This window comes from Stegodyphus dumicola, chromosome X1 (genome assembly GCF_044657685.1).
Source record: "Stegodyphus dumicola isolate Sdum_Otavi_A_Nest chromosome X1, ASM4465768v1".
Taxonomy (NCBI): Eukaryota; Metazoa; Arthropoda; class Arachnida; order Araneae; family Eresidae; genus Stegodyphus; species Stegodyphus dumicola.
In genome coordinates this window covers 122,763,906-122,782,922 of record NC_140780.1, presented here as the reverse complement: position 1 = coordinate 122,782,922, position 19,017 = coordinate 122,763,906, and the positions used below count along the sequence as shown (strand labels likewise).

General features: G+C 32.4%; 1 protein-coding gene across 5 annotated transcripts in view; it reads left to right on the top strand.

Moving 5' to 3' along the window:
* Positions 1-18,624, top strand: part of LOC118198205 (solute carrier family 60 member 1-like) — a 125,926-nt gene extending 107,302 nt beyond the window's left edge. For 4 of the 5 annotated variants that reach the window (XM_085808425.1, XM_085808423.1, XM_085808421.1 and 1 more), the window contains 6 exons: positions 4,301-4,393; positions 4,759-4,839; positions 7,648-7,795; positions 9,925-9,995; positions 11,249-11,366; positions 17,598-18,624. In XM_085808425.1, coding sequence (XP_085664551.1) covers positions 4,301-4,393; positions 4,759-4,839; positions 7,648-7,795; positions 9,925-9,995; positions 11,249-11,366; positions 17,598-17,785 — 699 coding nt within the window. In that variant the 3' untranslated portion in view covers positions 17,786-18,624. The remainder of the gene's footprint in view (positions 1-4,300; positions 4,394-4,758; positions 4,840-7,647; positions 7,796-9,924; positions 9,996-11,248; positions 11,367-17,597) is intronic. The other variant, XM_085808422.1, reaches the window with a different exon arrangement.
* The last annotated feature ends 393 nt before the right edge of the window (positions 18,625-19,017 follow it).

Genomic DNA, 19,017 nt, shown 5'->3' with positions numbered 1-19,017 from the left:
AGAATAAACAACAAAGTAAAAAATTAAGTTAAAATAATAGCATGAAATCAAGCAAAAGATGTAAATTTTGCCTATTCCCCGCTTTGCGGAGGCCAAGCCGACAATGAGAGCAAAACAGCATTACTTGTAAACCTTTGTAAAATTAACCGCTCAGCGTGAAGCTGAGTTATAGTGAGGCATTTTATAATAATGTTATTTACTGTAAAAAGGCAAAATTAAATTAAAGACTGCTTTATACACAATTAAAAATAAAAACTATTTCTTTATATTAAGCAATTTAAATTTTTTTTAAAAAATGCTGTTTTTGAAACTTGAATTTTGAAATATGTATAAAACAATGAAAGCAATTAAAAAATATTAATACGAAGCTTCACTCCATCGGGCTATGTAAGGACATAAAAGGTAGAAATAGGCCCATTGTTTTAGTAACACACTTGTATATACATACATAGAGTCATACATAGTTCATACATGTAAAATAAAATTTAAATTCTATTTTTCATTTATAATAACCCCTATAATCTTCTTTATATTTCATTATTTTCCACTTGCTGTCTTAAAAATAGTAATAGGCTTTAAGCAAATCTTTCTAAATTGCATCATTTCAAAATTAATTCTTGTCGTATGATTCTCATATATGTAATATTAATGACGCATGTGCTTAGTACGTACAGGGTTTATACATTTAATATAATAATGTTAAATGTATAAACCAGAATATTAAAAAATCATTAGAAACAAAGTGAAACCATAAGTTCACTATTTTTAATCTGCAATTCACACTTGTTTCTCTCATATGCCTGTATGCTAACGTCATGTCAGCCGCTTATGTTTTCTGTCGTCAATGACATTTCTGTAATTGTCTGACATTGACGTCAATGACATGACTTTTGGTGCTTCAGTATGTTTATTTGCGGATTATGCTTCAACAATATAATCTGTAAAAGTCATGCAACATGTACATCACCATTTCAGAATTACATCCGAGTACAAAGTTTTAAAGGGAGTTAAATATCTAATTTTGATTTTTGTTTAGTATTTTGATTTTTGTTTTTGTTCCTGTTTCTTTATTTTATATATTTTTATGTATATACATGTGTGTGTGTGTGTGTGTGTGCACGCAGTTAACCATTCTGGATATAATTAATTAATTTTTTGAAATATTAATACCCAGAAATTGTTAAGAATGAAGTTAATTTGTTCAGAAGCGTAAGGTAATACAGATTCATTTAGTAAACACACTGATTGAGTTTTAGATTTAAAGTACCCTGTAAATTTTGTTAAAATTACAGGGTCACACTGCAAAAAACTTTAAAATTTTAATTATGGTGTTAAGATTTTCGTACATTTATTTTTTACTAGTTACAAACTGCAAAGAGAAGCAGAGCTTTCCAGAAGATTAAAACTATGCTCATGTTAGTATTACATTCTTCTCTTATTTTTTTTATTTTCATATTTTATTTTTTTGTGTGTGCGTATGCGTTTATATATTTTTGAGTTCAATTATTTAATTTATATATTCAAGTTTCGCATCTGAACTGCATTGCAACACAATCTTGATTGTTAGCGCGTTCTAGCTACGCCAGGTGGCGACACATTCGAGGCAAATTTTTCCGAATCAACTTTAATAAAATTTCGGTTTAAATCGCTTTTAGGATTACTGATTAAAGTTATGCGTACTTTAAGCAATAGTTACGATATTTTTTACGTTTTAGTTAATTTTCCCATTCTTGCCTTTTTTGAATATATTTAATTAATTTTTCTAATTTGAAATTTATGAGGGGTAAATTTATTAATGTGTACTTCTTTGAAACTTATCTTTTCATTTTGTTACTTGAACTAGATGTGATTCATTTTATTTTCATAAGGCAATTGCTTAAATGCTATAGTACTTGCTCCGGGAGCACTGTGCGCTCATACGTTTACTTTAACCAAAATAAAATGCATCAACCCCCTTTTGCAATTTTGTGATATTTTCTCTTTTGCAATATTGTGATTTTATCATTCTGTCTCTTTTTCTTTTCTATTCTGCCCCCTCCCCATACACACATTGTTTAAAAGACAGCGGTTTTCTAAATTTTTCATCCCCCCCCCGCCGCTTAAAAATAATTTTCTTTCTCTCTCTCTCTCATTTTTTTTTTTTTTTTTTTTTTTTTTTTTTTACAGTATACACTATGTATTTAGTGTAAGATCTTCAATATCTTTATCTTGTATTGTGTAGTCTTCATCAGTCTTTTGAGCAATGCGTCATTTACATTTAAACCATTTCGTTTAAATTTACTTATTGCTGCTTTATTATTTTTTCCGTATATATTTAATATACGTTAACAATCAGGGGCGTAGCTAGAGGGGGGGCAAAGGGGCTGTCCCTGGGCGCAGCATCCAGTGGGCGCCAAAATGATGTTACGAAATTTTAGAATTAAATGTTTTCCATTCTTTGCACATACGATGGGGTGCGAAATTTTCAGTTGTCCCCATAAGCTGAAAACCCTAGCTACTACTCTGTTAACAATATAGATTTATTCTAACTTTATCTTTACTATTACTTATATGTATACTTGAATAACTGATAAGTATTAAAAATATAGGTATGTAATTTAAATTATATGTACAACTTTATTTGACCGTAAGAAATGTGTTGACAAATTTAATTTCGTAAAAAGATAAATCAAGGATTATTTTCGATGATTTAGTGAAGTATCCAGTGTGTATTCGTACTCTTTTCAAAACCATTGATCAGATATTCAAATCTTAGAACTTATATATCTTAGTTGTAACTTGAGATTAAAGAGGATAGTCAACCAACATACTTTTAAAAAAATTTCTGTAAAAAGCCTTATATCCTCAATGATTTTACGAAGAAAACTGGATAGAGATATTCTTAACTATACTATTTTTATAAGAAGTGGTGGGCAACATGCACAGAACACAGCAATCCCTTTAATCTTGTACATAAGCTTTTCACTCGACTGAGATGGCTATGGTTACAAAAAAAAGCGATTAGACTTCCGGACAAAATTCATAACGAAACCTTCCAAAGAGATCAAGCATATGATCAAAACATTGTATGCAAAATGTGGCATTTCGCAATCAGCCGCAGCCTCTCGAAGATGGTGTATAAAGAGGTACGAACTCCCGGAATATTTGCAACTACAGATTTTCAGATATAATATTATATCTGTAAGATTGCAGGCATTCTATTATCTGCGAGTTCCATGTTACACGTCTTCTGAAATTTAAGGTGCAAAAATTCAGTGACAGTTTCGCGTGCTATATTGTTCTCCTGTACCACCTGTCACAAGTGCGCGACAATTTCACCATTTTTTGTCTTTAGATTCCGGTTAATGCTGTACATTTTTGTTTTTCGACAGAGTTAATCCTCCCATGTAATGAGTTCATCGGTACACGTTGGAACAGTGACAGTGACGTTCTGTTGGGTACTTTTAGTCACCTTCGTCACTAATTTATGTGTCACAATATGAAGATTATAAGCTTATCGTATAGCTTATTTATTACTGGGAAACACTACTCGTTAGCCGTCGTAGTCGCCCATGTTCTATATCATTCTACTCAAGCAACAATTAGTGCTTTACGACACGCATACCACGTGGCAGGAATGCACCTTATCACATAATGACTTGTAAGTCACTTATACATTGCTTGCTAATATTTTACGCCCCGCTTTGAGGGCTGAGGACAACTGCGAAATACCAGGCTTTGCACCTGTTGTTTTGTTTACAGGCTCTATTCTCCCTGAAATTTTCGTGACAATTGTCGTCGGAAAATTCAATAGCGAAGAATAATGCTTTTGTTCAGATAGTATTCGCCGCCGATAGCACGGGGGGGAGAAAGAGATTTCGTGGAATTTCTCGACAAACCTTCGCATGGAAAATGCCTGAGATTTACTGCTGATTTTATGTCTCCAAAATAATTCGTGTACAAAAAAAAAAAAAAAAAAAAAAAGAAGAAGAAAAAGTTTGAACTACTCAGCAATCTTCACTGCCATTATCGGCATGCTTCAAAATTTCGGAATTTAACTAAAAACCAATTTTTTTAAATTGAAATTTCGTTAATCCTTGCTATAATCTCCGAATTTCGTTTTAATTCCTGCGCTATTTTAATGTTTACAAGCATACGAAAATTAGCCTCAATCTCCAAAATATTATGAAAGTAGTCTCAGATAAAGCAAATATTTTGCTTCTTCGTCTTCCTCCCCACATTTTGTGAAGTAACTGAATTCTTTCCTGTTTAAATAAAATGTTTTTTTTTTTTTTTTTTTTTTTTTTTTTTTTTTTTACAGGCAGTTTACGGAGGATACTTGTATTCTTATGCTGTTAAAGGCCCAGTTAATCTAAAGAGATCTAACGCAGCGTACCTAAATGCTCTTTTTTGGGTATGTTCAAATGAATAACAAACTTTAGTGTATATAGTTAACTTTTCTTTTTCTTTTTCCTGTAGTTTAGAATTATTTTCTGTCTTATTATGGTGCATTCATGACCGTAGCACAGAAAGAAAAACTGAAGAAATTTTGGAACACTTGCCTTTTATAATCAAGAACAGATTTATCTTATGTAAATATTTATGTTGATGAACATTAGCAACTACCGAACGTTGGTGGGCATATGTACTCCTGTTTTCGACGCTTATGAATGTATTTACCTATATAATTTTCAATTATTATTTAAAGTAAATGGGCCTGAATAACATACGTTTCTTCTTAATTCTGAATTTTAAATCTTTTTCTCCTCCTTCTTACAGGGAATGTTTGCAGCAGGTAGATTAATCTCCATTGCTCTGGCGACTCGACTGGCCCCTGCATTCATGCTTGGTTGTAATATCGTAAGTAAACAGAGGTCGAAGCAATAATACGGGAATTATGTAGAATACTACCTCAAAAGAGTAGATTACTTTTTTAGCTTTTAAAACAAAAACTGTGGTGATTATGCGCATGTTTCCTATTATCCTGAGGTTACCAAATAGGTAATCAGTAATATACGCTGATGTTTAGTAAAAATATGATATAACTAAGGATAGGAGTTATAACGCAAATATTTACAGGAGCGATGACATACAATGTAAGGTAGAAATGTTCGAAACATTAGAAGGAAAGTGCTAAATTCAATACTTTTATGTCCATCTTTTATGGTAATAACGGATTGCACTATGCAACATGCACCAATCAAAATCGGATTGCACTAGACAACATGCACCAATCAAAATCCATGAAAATATCATTTAATGCAGATCCAATAAATACACACAATCCGTTAGTGATAACTGCGAGTGCTGAAATCTGAGCTGCCCTTCGAGAAATCATCGAGATTTTCGGATAAATCAGGCAACTAAGCAGACTAAGGAAGAACTGGTCACATTTGAAAACGTTTTCATGCAATATGGGCGGACGCATTAACTTCTTTAAAGTTAGCCCAAGAAAGTTCAAAAGGAATGGTAACACTTCTCGTTCCAAGCTCTCACTAATGCACCACTGGTACGGTTCGAACATTCTGAGATTCGAAGAAGGCGAAACTGTAAATAAAATGGAGTAATATATATATATAAGAACATGACGCTGTGCAATGTCTTCAAGATGCCGCTCTTCCCTCGGGCAGTAAGCGAAGGTCCGACTGTTATTTTACAACTCATCAGAAAAGATTTTCGCCTATTTAGCGTTCCACTATCTTCTATGTGTTTTCAGTTGAAATAGCTCATGTGACTAACTAAAAGAAATGGACTTCGAAATACGAGCTCTCGCTGCAGGAATCATAACGACAGTTGTCACGGGATATGTCACTGTCCTCGAATGTAGGGATAACATCGTAGGTGATGCGGTAAAAACTATCACAGCCATACGTGCCGTTTATTCTCAAGGTGCTCCGGGTTTGGCTAGCCGATCTGATTACTCAATTTTGGTGTTTTACTTTCATTGAACAGTGGTATATATATTGCTCCAATAAAAGCGATAGAGACCTATCATATAGAGTATACCTTCGTGAAGGATTTTCTAAGAGAAACTAGTTTATATGTATGATGCATAGGGAAAATTATTATCACCCAAGCAGTCAGACTATTTTAAATGGTTAAAATTTGGGCAAAACTACTAATATTCATATGAAACTAACATATGTGATAAGTAATAAGCTCCTTACGTTTGTTTTAGTTTAATGTCGTCAAAATGAAAGATATAATATAGTTTAAATAGAAGATACATAAAAAAGGAAATGTCAGGTTCAGAACATTATTTGACAGAGATTTAGAACTTATTAAAATACGAAGAAATGACACCTCTTTGCTATTCTTCTGTAAAACTTTATGTATGAGACATTCAGAACTGTACTTTAACCCACGGAGCACCTCCACTGAGCAAACGCAGTTTTAATACGTATAAGCACACGGAAGTGCTTGGAAGATCATAAAAACAGTGCTTACATTTAGCTTTTACCGTGTCAATTTACGAGTTTCATTGATGAACTCAGTAATTAAGTTTGTTCCGTCATCGTTATAAAAAAAATGTGTTATTTTATCCTATTTTCAGATTCATCTGATTTACATCCCGTAAAAGTGAGCTGTACTTTGCATATTTTAAGCCATAAATGCATTCCTATTCCTACTTTTTAAGACTTCATTGCGTAACTTTTGCAGTAAAAATGTGTATTATACTTTGATTTTTTTTTTTTTTTTTTTTTTTTTTTTTTTTCAAGTGTCTCAAATACTAACATACAAAGGGGTTGCCCACCTTTTTCTGGATTTTGAGTAGGTTTTCTACCGACAATTTTTCAGTCAACCATTGCGAGCCACTGAGCGAAAAAATATAAAATAATTATCAATTAAGGTATAGCAGACTAAACGCTTTCGATCGACTAGTTTGACAATCCCGATCTATGGGGTTATTCAAAATGACTGACCTGATTTCAGATGACATAGTCGCTTGTTATAGATTAATTTAGTGGACATTAAGTGGAAAAGGGAACTTTTAGTATTCCATTAAAAGAGGAAGCTTTTGAAAGAAACCTGAGAACTTAATAGTCAAAAGACAGCTGCTCAGTGGAAGATCCTTTGTGTGCAGCAGTTTACCAAATTTCATTTTGTAATTCCGTTCAACGTCAGTTTCATTGATGTTACGGAATGTATCCACCGATTGCTGTAAGCATTCATGGGTGGGTGACATCAGCAGTTTTCATCTGGCTTTTGTGTGTCTTCGTGAAAGCAAGAAGACTGTATGCGTGTGATGGCTGTATGCAGCTTATAAAGACAAAGTTACTTCCTAGTGTTTTGCGGATGGATTCCGATGTCGTCGTATATTATGACATATGTGATATTTTCTTTCAGAATAATGATATGGCGTTCGCTTAAGCAGGAGCGCAGGATCTGGCAGAATAAGTATGGCTAGAATATGGTTGTGATCTGGATGTCATTCATATGACTGAAAGAAATGACATAGAACATTTTATAAGCAAAATTTGAATAGCTTTCTTTGCTATTATGTGTTATTTGTCACATTGCCTTTCTAAAATTTAAAAATAAAGCAATCTGAAATCAAGTCTTTCATTTTGATTTCCTTAATTCTTTCATTTTGATTTCAGATTATTTCAGAACCTTTATTTTGCATTTATTTTAAATGATGAAATTTTTCACTTCATTCATTCGTAGGTAGGCTGTACTTTCGGTATGCTGCTGATGCTCGCGCTAAAGCACAGCAAAGGAATCCTCATCTTTGGTACCTGCATCATTGGATTATTCATGAGTTCCGTCTTTCCAACTGCGCTATCACTTACAGAGCAGTACATTAAAGTTACCCGTAAGTATCTTCCGGTATTATACGCGAATATCAACAATTTAAATATTCGCTTCGGAAAGCCTGTACACGTGATTTAAAAAAAAAAAAAAAAAAAAAAACTGAGAAAAGGTAAATTTGCTTCTAAATTATCATAGTTTTTCGGTTACTTTTAAACAAATACTGGTTTACAATTTCAATCAGTTTTATCAAGCTTTTCACCAGAGTTCATTACGAATGACTTAACAGCTGGCATTCTTAAAGATAATAACAATTTAATCAAAATACGGTTTTGTGGTTTCTAAGCCTTAATAAGAAACCTAGAGGAGGAAATTGAGGAATACGGGTTAAGATGAATCGTTCTTTGACTTTTCGCGATAATTTAAACTCTAATTTTCGTGCTTTTTTGCTCTACTAGTTGAACTTGTATTATCCATATCGCAGTTTGATGTCTGATTTTATATCTGTCAATATGTAGGAAAACAAATGGAGTCACACAGCTTTGAACTTTTGATAAACGTGACCGTCGAACCTGTTCGAACTTCGACATCAGCTTCGAGCTTTGGCGCTTTTTGGCGACAGATATTTCACGCATGCGCAATTGTGTCCCTTTTCGTTCGGAGGGAGCCACTCCTGCTGTTGCGAAGCTTTCCTTCTTAACAGTACATATTCTTTGGTGAAGCGGAAAGCTTATCGCTTGAATTATTAAAATGATGTCAATGCTTAGCAGATATTTTTAATACAACAGGAATTTAGCAAGTAATCACTGATGTCATATGAAACCTTGTCTCACGAGTTCGTAAACGCCAAAGTAAAAATATGAAAAATCGACCATATCTCACTAAAGTAGACGGGAAGCACGGAGAAGGTCTACAGAATTTCATATTTTATTGTTTGTTCCTTTAATTTAAAAGCGCAGACTACTGAAAATTTAACTTCATAGAAGACATCTTAAGGGAAATTGGCTCGTTTCTACATAACACATTCGAGAACCATTTATTTTGAGTTGAACATGTTCTCAGACGTATCATATATCTGTAATAAAGCATTTCTTATAATGTAAGAAATACATTTGTGCGGAAGATACCATTTCTCAAATAATAAACAAAAAAAAAAATTTTTTTTTTTAAATAATAAATAAAATAAATCGCCAGTTTCCCAAGTTTACAATTAAGTACGCTTACGTAATTAAAACACAAAATTTACTATTAAAAATTACTATTACGATTAAAGGTGAAAGAAAAATTTAAAATCTTATTCTTTGCAGAATAACAGCACTCTGAAAATAGATTATTGCAGGATCATTTGGAAGATAAATAAATATTTTACATTTCTCACAATAGCAATATCTGCAAACCCAGTGGATAATAAATGTAAGGTAGAGTAACGTAATGAGTTAAATATTTTGGGAAGTCTCCTCTAAAGACTTTTAATGTCTTTAAATTATTAAGAAATGTATTTATTGCTTTCAAATGTAGGGAGTTTGAAAGGCTCTTAGGAAGTTTGAAATCAAAGTTAAAGATCTGATCAGGGCCGTTCCTAGGCCATTGGCTGCGTACTTTCCTAAGATTGCCGCTTCCAATTTTTTTTTTTTTTTAAGTGATCAGTTATTAATAAAATGTTTATTTCATACTCTCTAAGTACTTGTATATAACAAATTGTATAAAAAGTACTTACATATGACAAGTACTTACAATGAATTAATTGAATTTCAAATATTTAGGCATGGTATCGCGAGAGTCCGGCCACCCCTGATTTTCGCCACCCGCGTACTTTTACGCGCTGCACCTATAGAAATGATGCCCAACAACTGGCTGACTCTGGAAAATAGCTACTAATAGACCGCATGAAAGACAATTTATAGAACGTGTACTCTGCGCAGTGACAAACTTGTCGACTCACCTGGGTAATAAATGGCATGGTAGCATAACTTAACGGTAAAAACGTTTTAAGAAAACTAACGTCGAAACTCTGCAGTTTCTAGTCTGTAATTAAAAAAAAAACATTTATTGCATTCAAAATTACAAACGTAATTTTTTTGTTTATTATTTAGAAAATGTTGTATTATAATGTTTTATAATAAAAATGTTTTCGTCAATTATTAGTTCATGATTAAGCTGTGCACATACTTTGTAATATAAATATCTTTTCAGCTACTATAACCTCATTCCTTGTGTTTGGGGCTGCCCTCGGAGAGATGTCTATGCCTGTAGTTTTAGGACATGTAAGTTAAAAATTGAAATATTTTGTAATAGAAAGAAATTTTTACTATTGGTTGCGTCGCTTATTTATACTGAATATTCGCGAATAATTAATATGCATTAGCAATCGTTAAAGTAATTTTTAGTTAAGTTCTGCAAAGGAATTTTAAAATTTAACAACTCTAAGATAAAAAATATAAGACAAGTGTTAATTTTGAGTAGCACACTTTATAGCTCGAAGGAAACGAAAAAACGACTAAACTCTTTTTATAATGAATCATACATCTTTATCATACCTACATACTGCAAATAAAAAAATCAAGCAATAAAATACTTCATGTATTTCCACTTTATTCATTTTATCCATTCAAGAGTTTTTAGTTTGAGAAACTTAATTTCTATGTTAAATCAACACCAATTACGCTGCGTGGATTCCTAAGAAGTATTTTGTTAAATTATTAATAGTTTTATAAGATTATGAATAGTATATCATTTTTCATTTCGCCATTTCTAGTGCAATCATATACGTGAGTTTCTCTGTGGGATCTAGTTCTCTTCGTTATCGTAAAATGTAGCTAGATGTACCTAAGTGTTAATCCTAGAGACTTCTTGCATAGGCTTGAAGGTGAACACAACCAGGGAAAGGGTGTAAAAGACCATTTTATTGAACACAAATATAATTTACAGAAGACGTGGACGTACGTGCTTACAAACATCGACCACTCGTGATGAGATCCGAAAAGATGCGTAATACTAAATTTAAAAATTAGAGTATTGCAACACTATACAATTCAGTTTAATCTAAAAGGTTGACTCGGAACCTACAGCGGCAGGATAATAACTCGGTGGCAAGAATGCAAAGCCGATAATAGCTGGAAGAAAAAGCAATTTACACTCACAATAATTAAACCACGCTCTAACTAAACTTTTCCCTACTTCAGTGTAAATACACTCGTTCGCTCTAATTTACATCTTGACGAGGAAACGGGAGGGAAATAAAAGAAGACAGGAAAGGCTAGCAAATTAAAATAACTATGGGTAAAATTAAATGAAAACCTACAACTCTTATTTTGTGTTAATACAAATACAAGTATTTTTTATTTTATTTTCAGTTACAATCGTATGGTATTATACATACTAGAATACTTTAGGTTTACTGTATATGTTTAAACCATTTCTTAAATAGAAATTTTTAACTATATATGTTACTGATAAGTTCATTCGATGCTGCTTATACATATAGTAATATAATTCGGTATTCTTTCTGTATCTAAAGGAATTTGATCGGGCTGGTCCTATTACATTTTTGATAACTGGCGTTGTTCTCTGCTTCTTATCTCTCATTATTTACATGGTGCTTTGGATTGTTGGACGTTCAGTGGCCCATTATACAGGTAATGAAAAAGAAAAGACTTCACTTTTTATACAAGTTTTCTTTTATTCAAGTCCACAATAGTTATAAATAGTTCTTCGTTCTGAAAGCAAATATGCTATAATAAGATAATCTTTATTTAATGCGAAATGACAAAGCACAACAGAGCTGTCACCAGAGATGTTCCCTGGAAGTATGAGAAACTGGCTCATATTCATGTTACACGTAGCGAAAAGCACGAAAACACTGCCCTACTAATTCATATGCCGCTGTTTGAACCGAATCAGTCAACCAGCGGCCGAGTGGTAAAGTCATTGGTAACACTGGTAGTTCCAACCTGGATTCGATTCCAGGCGAACAGGCTGACTGCATGGACGTTTTCGTGGTTTTCTCTGTGTGTAACGTGTATATGAGTCAGTTTCCCGCAGAAAGTTCTCCACGAAGGCATCCCTTCCCTTAGGCAGATAGCCCTGGCGTTCTTTGCCATAATTAAATTAAATAAAACAAATAAAAAATAGAACCGGATGAAGCTTTGATGTTCAGCTATCTTACCTTATTAGCCACTTGTGGTGTGTTATATCCTACCTTTCGAAAGTATGAGTTATATTTATGGCTAACACTAGTACAGCTAAACAAAACTGTTTTATTTTCTAGCATTTTAATATTTCCTCTTAGCCATTTTCATGAAAATTTTAATGAAATGTCTATTTCCGTTAACAATAAATCAAATTTTGCTCTTGAACAAAATATTACCTAAGTTTCGATTGCTTGAATTACGGCGCTTGTATTAGATAAAAAACCAAGCGGAGGTAAGCAAACCAATTTGATTTTGTATTGTAACATTTTGCATTAAAATTTTGCAGTAATGTTTAATGAAATGGCTACTTCCATCAAACCCTTTTTCCACGATTCCAGTTTACATGCTATAAACTAAGATTTTACTGCTTGAGTTAGGAAACTTATATTTATGTGATAAAAATAAAATATGGATAAAGAGAACAGTTTTTCTAATGTTCTAATTTTTTTGCTTATGTATTCTCTTGTAATGGTTAATGAAATGGCTATTTCTATCGCCAGATGAGAAATTCTCAAAAGGTTTAAAACTGCTTTTTATTTTTACTGTTTTTAGGAAATAGAAAGATACTAATAATATCAGTAACTTAAACAAAGTAAAACAATAAAAACAAAAATTAAAATTTTAATTATATGATGAGCAGTCCAAGAAAACTCAAGCAGTGTCAAGTATTAGGACTAATTTAATTAAAAGTCAGAGTAATAGAATGAAAGGAAACTACTATTTCTTATCAACGAGTTTTTTTGTAGAACTGAACACATGGTGGTCTTTATCATTCATCAGTTGTATTCAGGAAGACCTAATATGAGTTCCATTTAAATTATAAATTAAATTAGCATTACTGGACCCCCCAACAAAATCTATGCATGTATTATTTAAATTTCGAATAATTTTAGAATGTTTCTAATTATAAATATGAATTTATTTCTAAAGGGGTTATACATAGATAGATACTATGCAAAATAAATTAAACCCTTAAATTATTTTACTTCTGGGCAAACAGAATTTTTATCTTTTTTCATTTCAAAACTTTTGCTGCTCTAATGTAACAGATTTTAAAGAATTAACTCTTCTTTATATTTTTTATTTTATTTTTATTTTATATTTTTTGATCGAATTTTTATTTGTAATTATTTTTTCGTATGTCGGATTGCTTCTGTTTTACATGTTTTATTTTTAGGACTCTGTCCACTTAAATGTAAAATAATTATTATTAAATTTTTAAGCTTTTTGGCTTGTATACGATTTTGATGATATAAAAATATTTTTTTAACTCTGGCCTGTATGGTTTCAAAATGTTTCATGCGTTATTATTTTTTCATGTATGTAATTCCCTGTAAATACAAGTTTCGTTTTGTGAACTCGGTCCACTCAAAATAAGTATTTTAAATTTTTAAGCCTTTTTAAGCTTGTTAGTGGTTTCAATGGTATAATTTTACAGCTTTTGCACTACTTACTACGGCCTGTAGGGTTTGGACTGACAAAAATACAGATTATTTTGATTTATTTTCTGAGATTATTTAAAGAATTAAATTTTAATTTGTCTCTCTGCTGGTTCAGAAACAGGCTGATTTTTATTTACCTCTTTCTTTGTACCAAGGATGACGATGCAGCGAAAGATGTAATTTTTTTTTTTTTTTTTGACATCTTTTGCCCTTCTCATGCAGTTTGCCACTGTGCTTCTAGTTTTTGCTTTTTGTGTTTGATTTATTCTAAATTGAATATGGGAGGGATTTTAGAACGTTTCAAATATTTATTTTACTTTATTACCATCACTAACTGCTGATTTCAGCGCGCAAGTTGGATTAGGTTTTAAACTGCCTTTTACTCTGTATTTATACATTAGATAAATATACGATATAGTATCTGTTTATATATGTTGTGCCGTATGGTTACAGCCGAAAACATCGCTGCAAAAACATCGCGGACGAAAACGCCGCGGAGAAAACAACGCAAGGAGAAAACATCATGGCACAAAACATCGTGGGAGAAAATAAAGCAAAGAGAAAGCATCGCAGTTCTAAAAACATCGTGGTACAAAATATCGTCGTCGAAAATTAAGCAGTTCAAAAACTTCGCAGTTTAAAAACATCGTAGTTGAAAATATCGTGGTAAAAAATAAAGTATCTACAAATCCCATTACGATAACATCGCAGACTTGCGTTTATAATTCAAGCTTTAATAATCGTAAAACGATACTTGCATAATGATTTAGAAGCGCAAGATGGAAAGAAGGATAATTTTAACTTCATATTTTATTATTAATTAATAAACATTTCCTGAAAATGGAAACTTAAACATAGAAAATTAATGCAACTTATAAGCACTTAATAGAATATTAAACTGACATAGTTAACTAACAAAAGTCAATAATAAATTATTTTTTCATAAAGTTTTACTGGTAATTTTTCATGAAAAGTATAATCTAAAAAAGATTAGGAAAATAAAAATAAGTAACTGCATGCACTTATCCGTAAAAAAAAAAAAAAAATTGCTAAGTTAATTATAAGGGGGGAAAAGATTGTTTTCTTCACTTTTGTTAATCTCATATTCTTATAGTGGAAATTCTTTTTTGTTTAAATTTCTTGTTTTGTTTTTTATAAATTTATTAATTAATAAAAAAATAGGAAAGTAAAAATTATCCTTCTGTAAAAAAAAAAAAAAAAATGCTAAGTTAATTATAAGGGGGGAAAAGATTGTTTTCTTCACTTTTGTTAATCTCATATTCTTATAGTGGAAATTCTTTTTTGTTTAAATTTCTTGTTTTGTTTTTTATAAATTTATTAATTAATAAAAAATAGGAAAGTAAAAATTATCCTTCTGTCCATCTTGCTCTTACAAATCATTAAAGAAATATCTATTTACAATTATTAAAGCCTGAAGAACGCATGTCTGCGATGATTTGTAGGTGCTATATTTTTTACCACGATATTTTCGACGACGATGTTTTTAAACTGAGAAGTTTCTTCGAAGACGATATTGTGTACCACGATGTTTTGTCTTTGCTTTATTTTCTCCGACGATGATTTGTGCCACGACGTTTTCGCCTTGACTTGTTTTCTCCGCGACGTTTTCGTCCGCGATGTTTTCTGCGGATACCGTGCCCTATATACCCTTAAAATATGGACATCAGCCTTTTATAGTCTGATGTTACGCGTGACGCTTGCGCTTAATGCAATGCATAGAATTTTACAGTATGTTTGGAAATTATATTTTTTTAAATTTAATTTGCCTCGAACATAACTTAATGGGAAATTTATTTCAAAAATATTCAGTTGTACTTTATAAGGTATTTCTCTCGCTTTCCTAGCGTGCCTTCGTGGTGTAGTGGTCTGCACGCTGGGCCGGTATTCCAGAGGTCCGTGGTTCGATTCCTTGCGAAGACGTTTGCTCCTTTTTCATCTTGCCTGCTTCCAAAAATACCTAATATCTCTACAGTGGCGCCCGAACTAAAAAAGGTGTTAGATGAGCATTCTTCACACCCAGGATTTGGCGACTGGGTACCCTAAAAACCCCAGTTGCCCTTTAAAAAGGGAGAGTATGTAAGGTATTTCCCCCGCTTTCCTAGCGTGCCTTCGTGGTGTAGTGGTCTGCACGATGAACCGGTATTTCAGAGGTCCGTGGTTCGATTCCCTGCGAAGGCGTTTGCTGATTTTTCATCTTGCCTGCTTCCAAAAATACCTAATGTCTCTACAACTTTTTAAAATGTTTCTCTCTGTATTTACTTTTTATTTTTCATACTTATAATCTTTTTCTTCTCTTCCTTGCGACTAATTTATAAAATTCTCGAAGCTGTTATCATTCTGGTATTCTCCTATTTTCATAAATAGCAGTCTAGGTGAAACAAGCGTCTTAAACCAGGGGTGAAACAAGCGTTCAGAGAGGGAAAGCCACGTGCTTCGGTGAACACCGAATCCAACTGTTCTAATACGAATGAGGTTTTCGAGTTTTGTAAAGGGCGGCATGTGTAAGATTCCTATTACATATCCATTTGTTTTGATCAAACAGCTCTTTCAATTAATTTGTCTGCCTAATTTACCACTGAAATAAAGAGGCTCGATTTTTTCCTTTCTTTCGCAAAAAATTGTAAGTTGTTCGTTTCCAACAAATCAGCATTGAATCCATTATCACTTTCATCATTATAATGGAGAACCATTTCCTTCTTTACACAGTAACCCCAAAGTCATTTGGGGTGATTGGCTGTTTTATAGTATGTGACAAAACAGAAAAATTGAACTAAACAGTTGTTCTTCCGAAATATTTTGAATGAGTAATGCAGCCTTTACAGATACTGAATTCGACAGGATTAGAATTGACGAATTCTCTGTGCCGTACGGCCAAATGAGCTATCGTTATTAATTCGAAATCTTTTCTAAATCAAAGTCAATCGCAAGCATGGCCAATTGTTTTACAGAAACGCCTAGTCGAAGTAACTAATTGCTATGGCAGCATCTAATCTCGAAGTCTTGTTGTCCCTATACATCAGATATTTGTGTCAAGTTTTAGCATAAACGCGGCCGTTCTGTTGCTTTGATGGTCAAGAATTAATTTCATCCCGGTAAGGCTGCCTCTTTCAGCTGGATAAATTACTTCTTTCTGGATTCTATTTAAGTCAAACTCTCAAGTCAATTTCCTTTCTTCGATTTTTAAACTTTTTTTGCATTTAGGGGGATATTTTGAAATCTGATCCATTATTTTTCACGAAAACCTACTCTTCTCATAGGTATGACAGATTTAACAGTTCCTCTTACTAATTGTATAATTTGAGAGATTTGCTTTCACTGATATCCATATTAGTGCGGTACCTAAGTGCCAGTCTGATTTGGCTATAGTGATTTTTAACTTGAATTCCAGAGTGGAGCGAAAAAAAAACAACTCACGAGAGTTTCATCTGAGTCGTGATCATATCGTCTGCTTCGTTGTTGCGACCACTGTAGATTATCCCCCACAGGTATAGAAACCATGTGAACAAGTTTTGTGTTATTTGTTCCACGAAGAATAGCAAAATGTAGGCTCTTTGTGGACAGACGAACTAGTTTTTCGTGTGCCACACTGTAGCAACCATATTTGAGAAGAACTGGTGATGGAGGCTACGACTGCGCCCAGTAAACTTCCGGCCTTACCTTTTTCAATAACATCATAGTCTGGATCGAACGATGATGTCATAGAAACTGTTGTGAAAAAAATGTCATGGAAAACAATTTGTGATGCTTGAATTGTCTGACATGTGGTGTACCAGCACTGATTTTAAAGATGCATTCCCACCAAAATAATTCTGTCTCAAAACAAACTTTCTATGAGCAAATTTATTAATTCTTATCCAGAAGGTGAGTGATATTATTAACTAATATCACTCATCTTCTGTTGATAGATCTCGTAAACACGCTCTGTCATTCTAATTAATAGCATTTTGCCTTCAAGTCAAGAATTTTCTAAATTATATTCCAGTGCAGCCATAACATGAAAATCTTATCCAAACAGTCTCTCATACCAGTAGATTCGTTGTTGTGAAAATAATTTGGGTCTGAAATAGATGTCATGTCCTTCTAAAAGTAATGCTGGAAATCAAATGCATGTAATTTTTTCAAAATGCTTAATTACATCAGCTTGTTTTACATATTCATTGGAGAAATTAAATTAATAAAATTACTGCAGACGTTTTATAGACTTTGTTTTCAGGTTCCAGCGTGACGGGGCTTTTTTCATCTTGCTTTCCTTCAAGAGCTGCTGCAGAAGGTGAAGAAACCAGTCTTACCACACAACACGTTCGCTATTACTCCAGAATGAAAGGCGACACTTCCGAAAACAGTTTAGATGCGCAGCAAGAATCTTCATTCACAGAGCAGCCAACTAGTCAACCTCAGTAATAATATTTTCATTCTCAAACAATAAGGCATTTCTATTAACTAATTGTATTCTACTTGTGATATCTTCTGCCATAATTCGATAAGCGTTTTCAATCTTCTTAGTGTGCATATAACATAATAAATAACCAAGCTTATTTCATTTCATCCCAGTATACTTGCAAAATATACTTTAAAGACATATAATTATCAAGAGGAATTTAATTCAGTTAAATAATAGTTCAATAGAAACTAAAAACCTTTAGTTTCGTGGATTGATGTTGTCTCTGTCATTTCTAAAGAGGCCTTAGACTTATATCTATATATGTAAAATAGCTAAACAAGTACAAAATCTAGAATACTTCATTTTTCCTCTTAGATCAGAATTTTTCCTCTTTCTTATTGGTTCACCGAGTGTTACAGAACTTTTCCTGAAAAATTAGAAGTGTTTGACTTAGTAAAATGCCTGTTAATTTATCTAATTCATCAATTAAGTTTAATCGCTCTAATTTCTAATGAAATAAGAACTTTTGAAATATTTTTGTTACTTCCATATGTTAATTTAATTATTGAAAACTTTTATTAAAAGATATCGCTCTTTAAAGTGGAAATATAATAAAATGAAAAAAAAAAAAATGTCAGCAAGTATCATAAAATTAACTCTGTTTTAACAAATATTTATGTTTTTATTATAATTTAAAATATATTCAAACACTTCTAATGGTACATAACTCTTTACCTAGAAGCCAGAATGTCTCATCTTTATCCTGTAAAATAAACTGACTAGTGTTAAAATGCTACGCATTTTGTCAAATTTTGTAAAACTCTGTTGTAAATAGCAATAAAATTTTAATAAAATGGAACTGGAAATGAATTCTTTTTATCTTGTGAGTTGCAAACGACGGAAAGAAATTCGCAGTATTCATCAATGAAGCATATGAAAAGAATATGAATGAAGAACATAAAAAAGAGTTGAAAAGATTCATTTGAGAAGGTCTATATTAATTTAGCACATTGAGGATGGCATCACAGTCTCATAATGAGTTCAGCTTTCAAATAATTGAGTCATGTATCCAAAGCTGTGCCTATTTTTTCACCTGAGGCAAAGAAGTAAATGCAAATTTCTATATGCAATCAACATTTAACTTTTTATCTGTACAAGTTTATATTCAACGAAGATCAATATATCAAATCATACCATAATGTTTAGGACAGCTCTTAATCTTAACTTTATATATTTAGAAAAATAATGCATA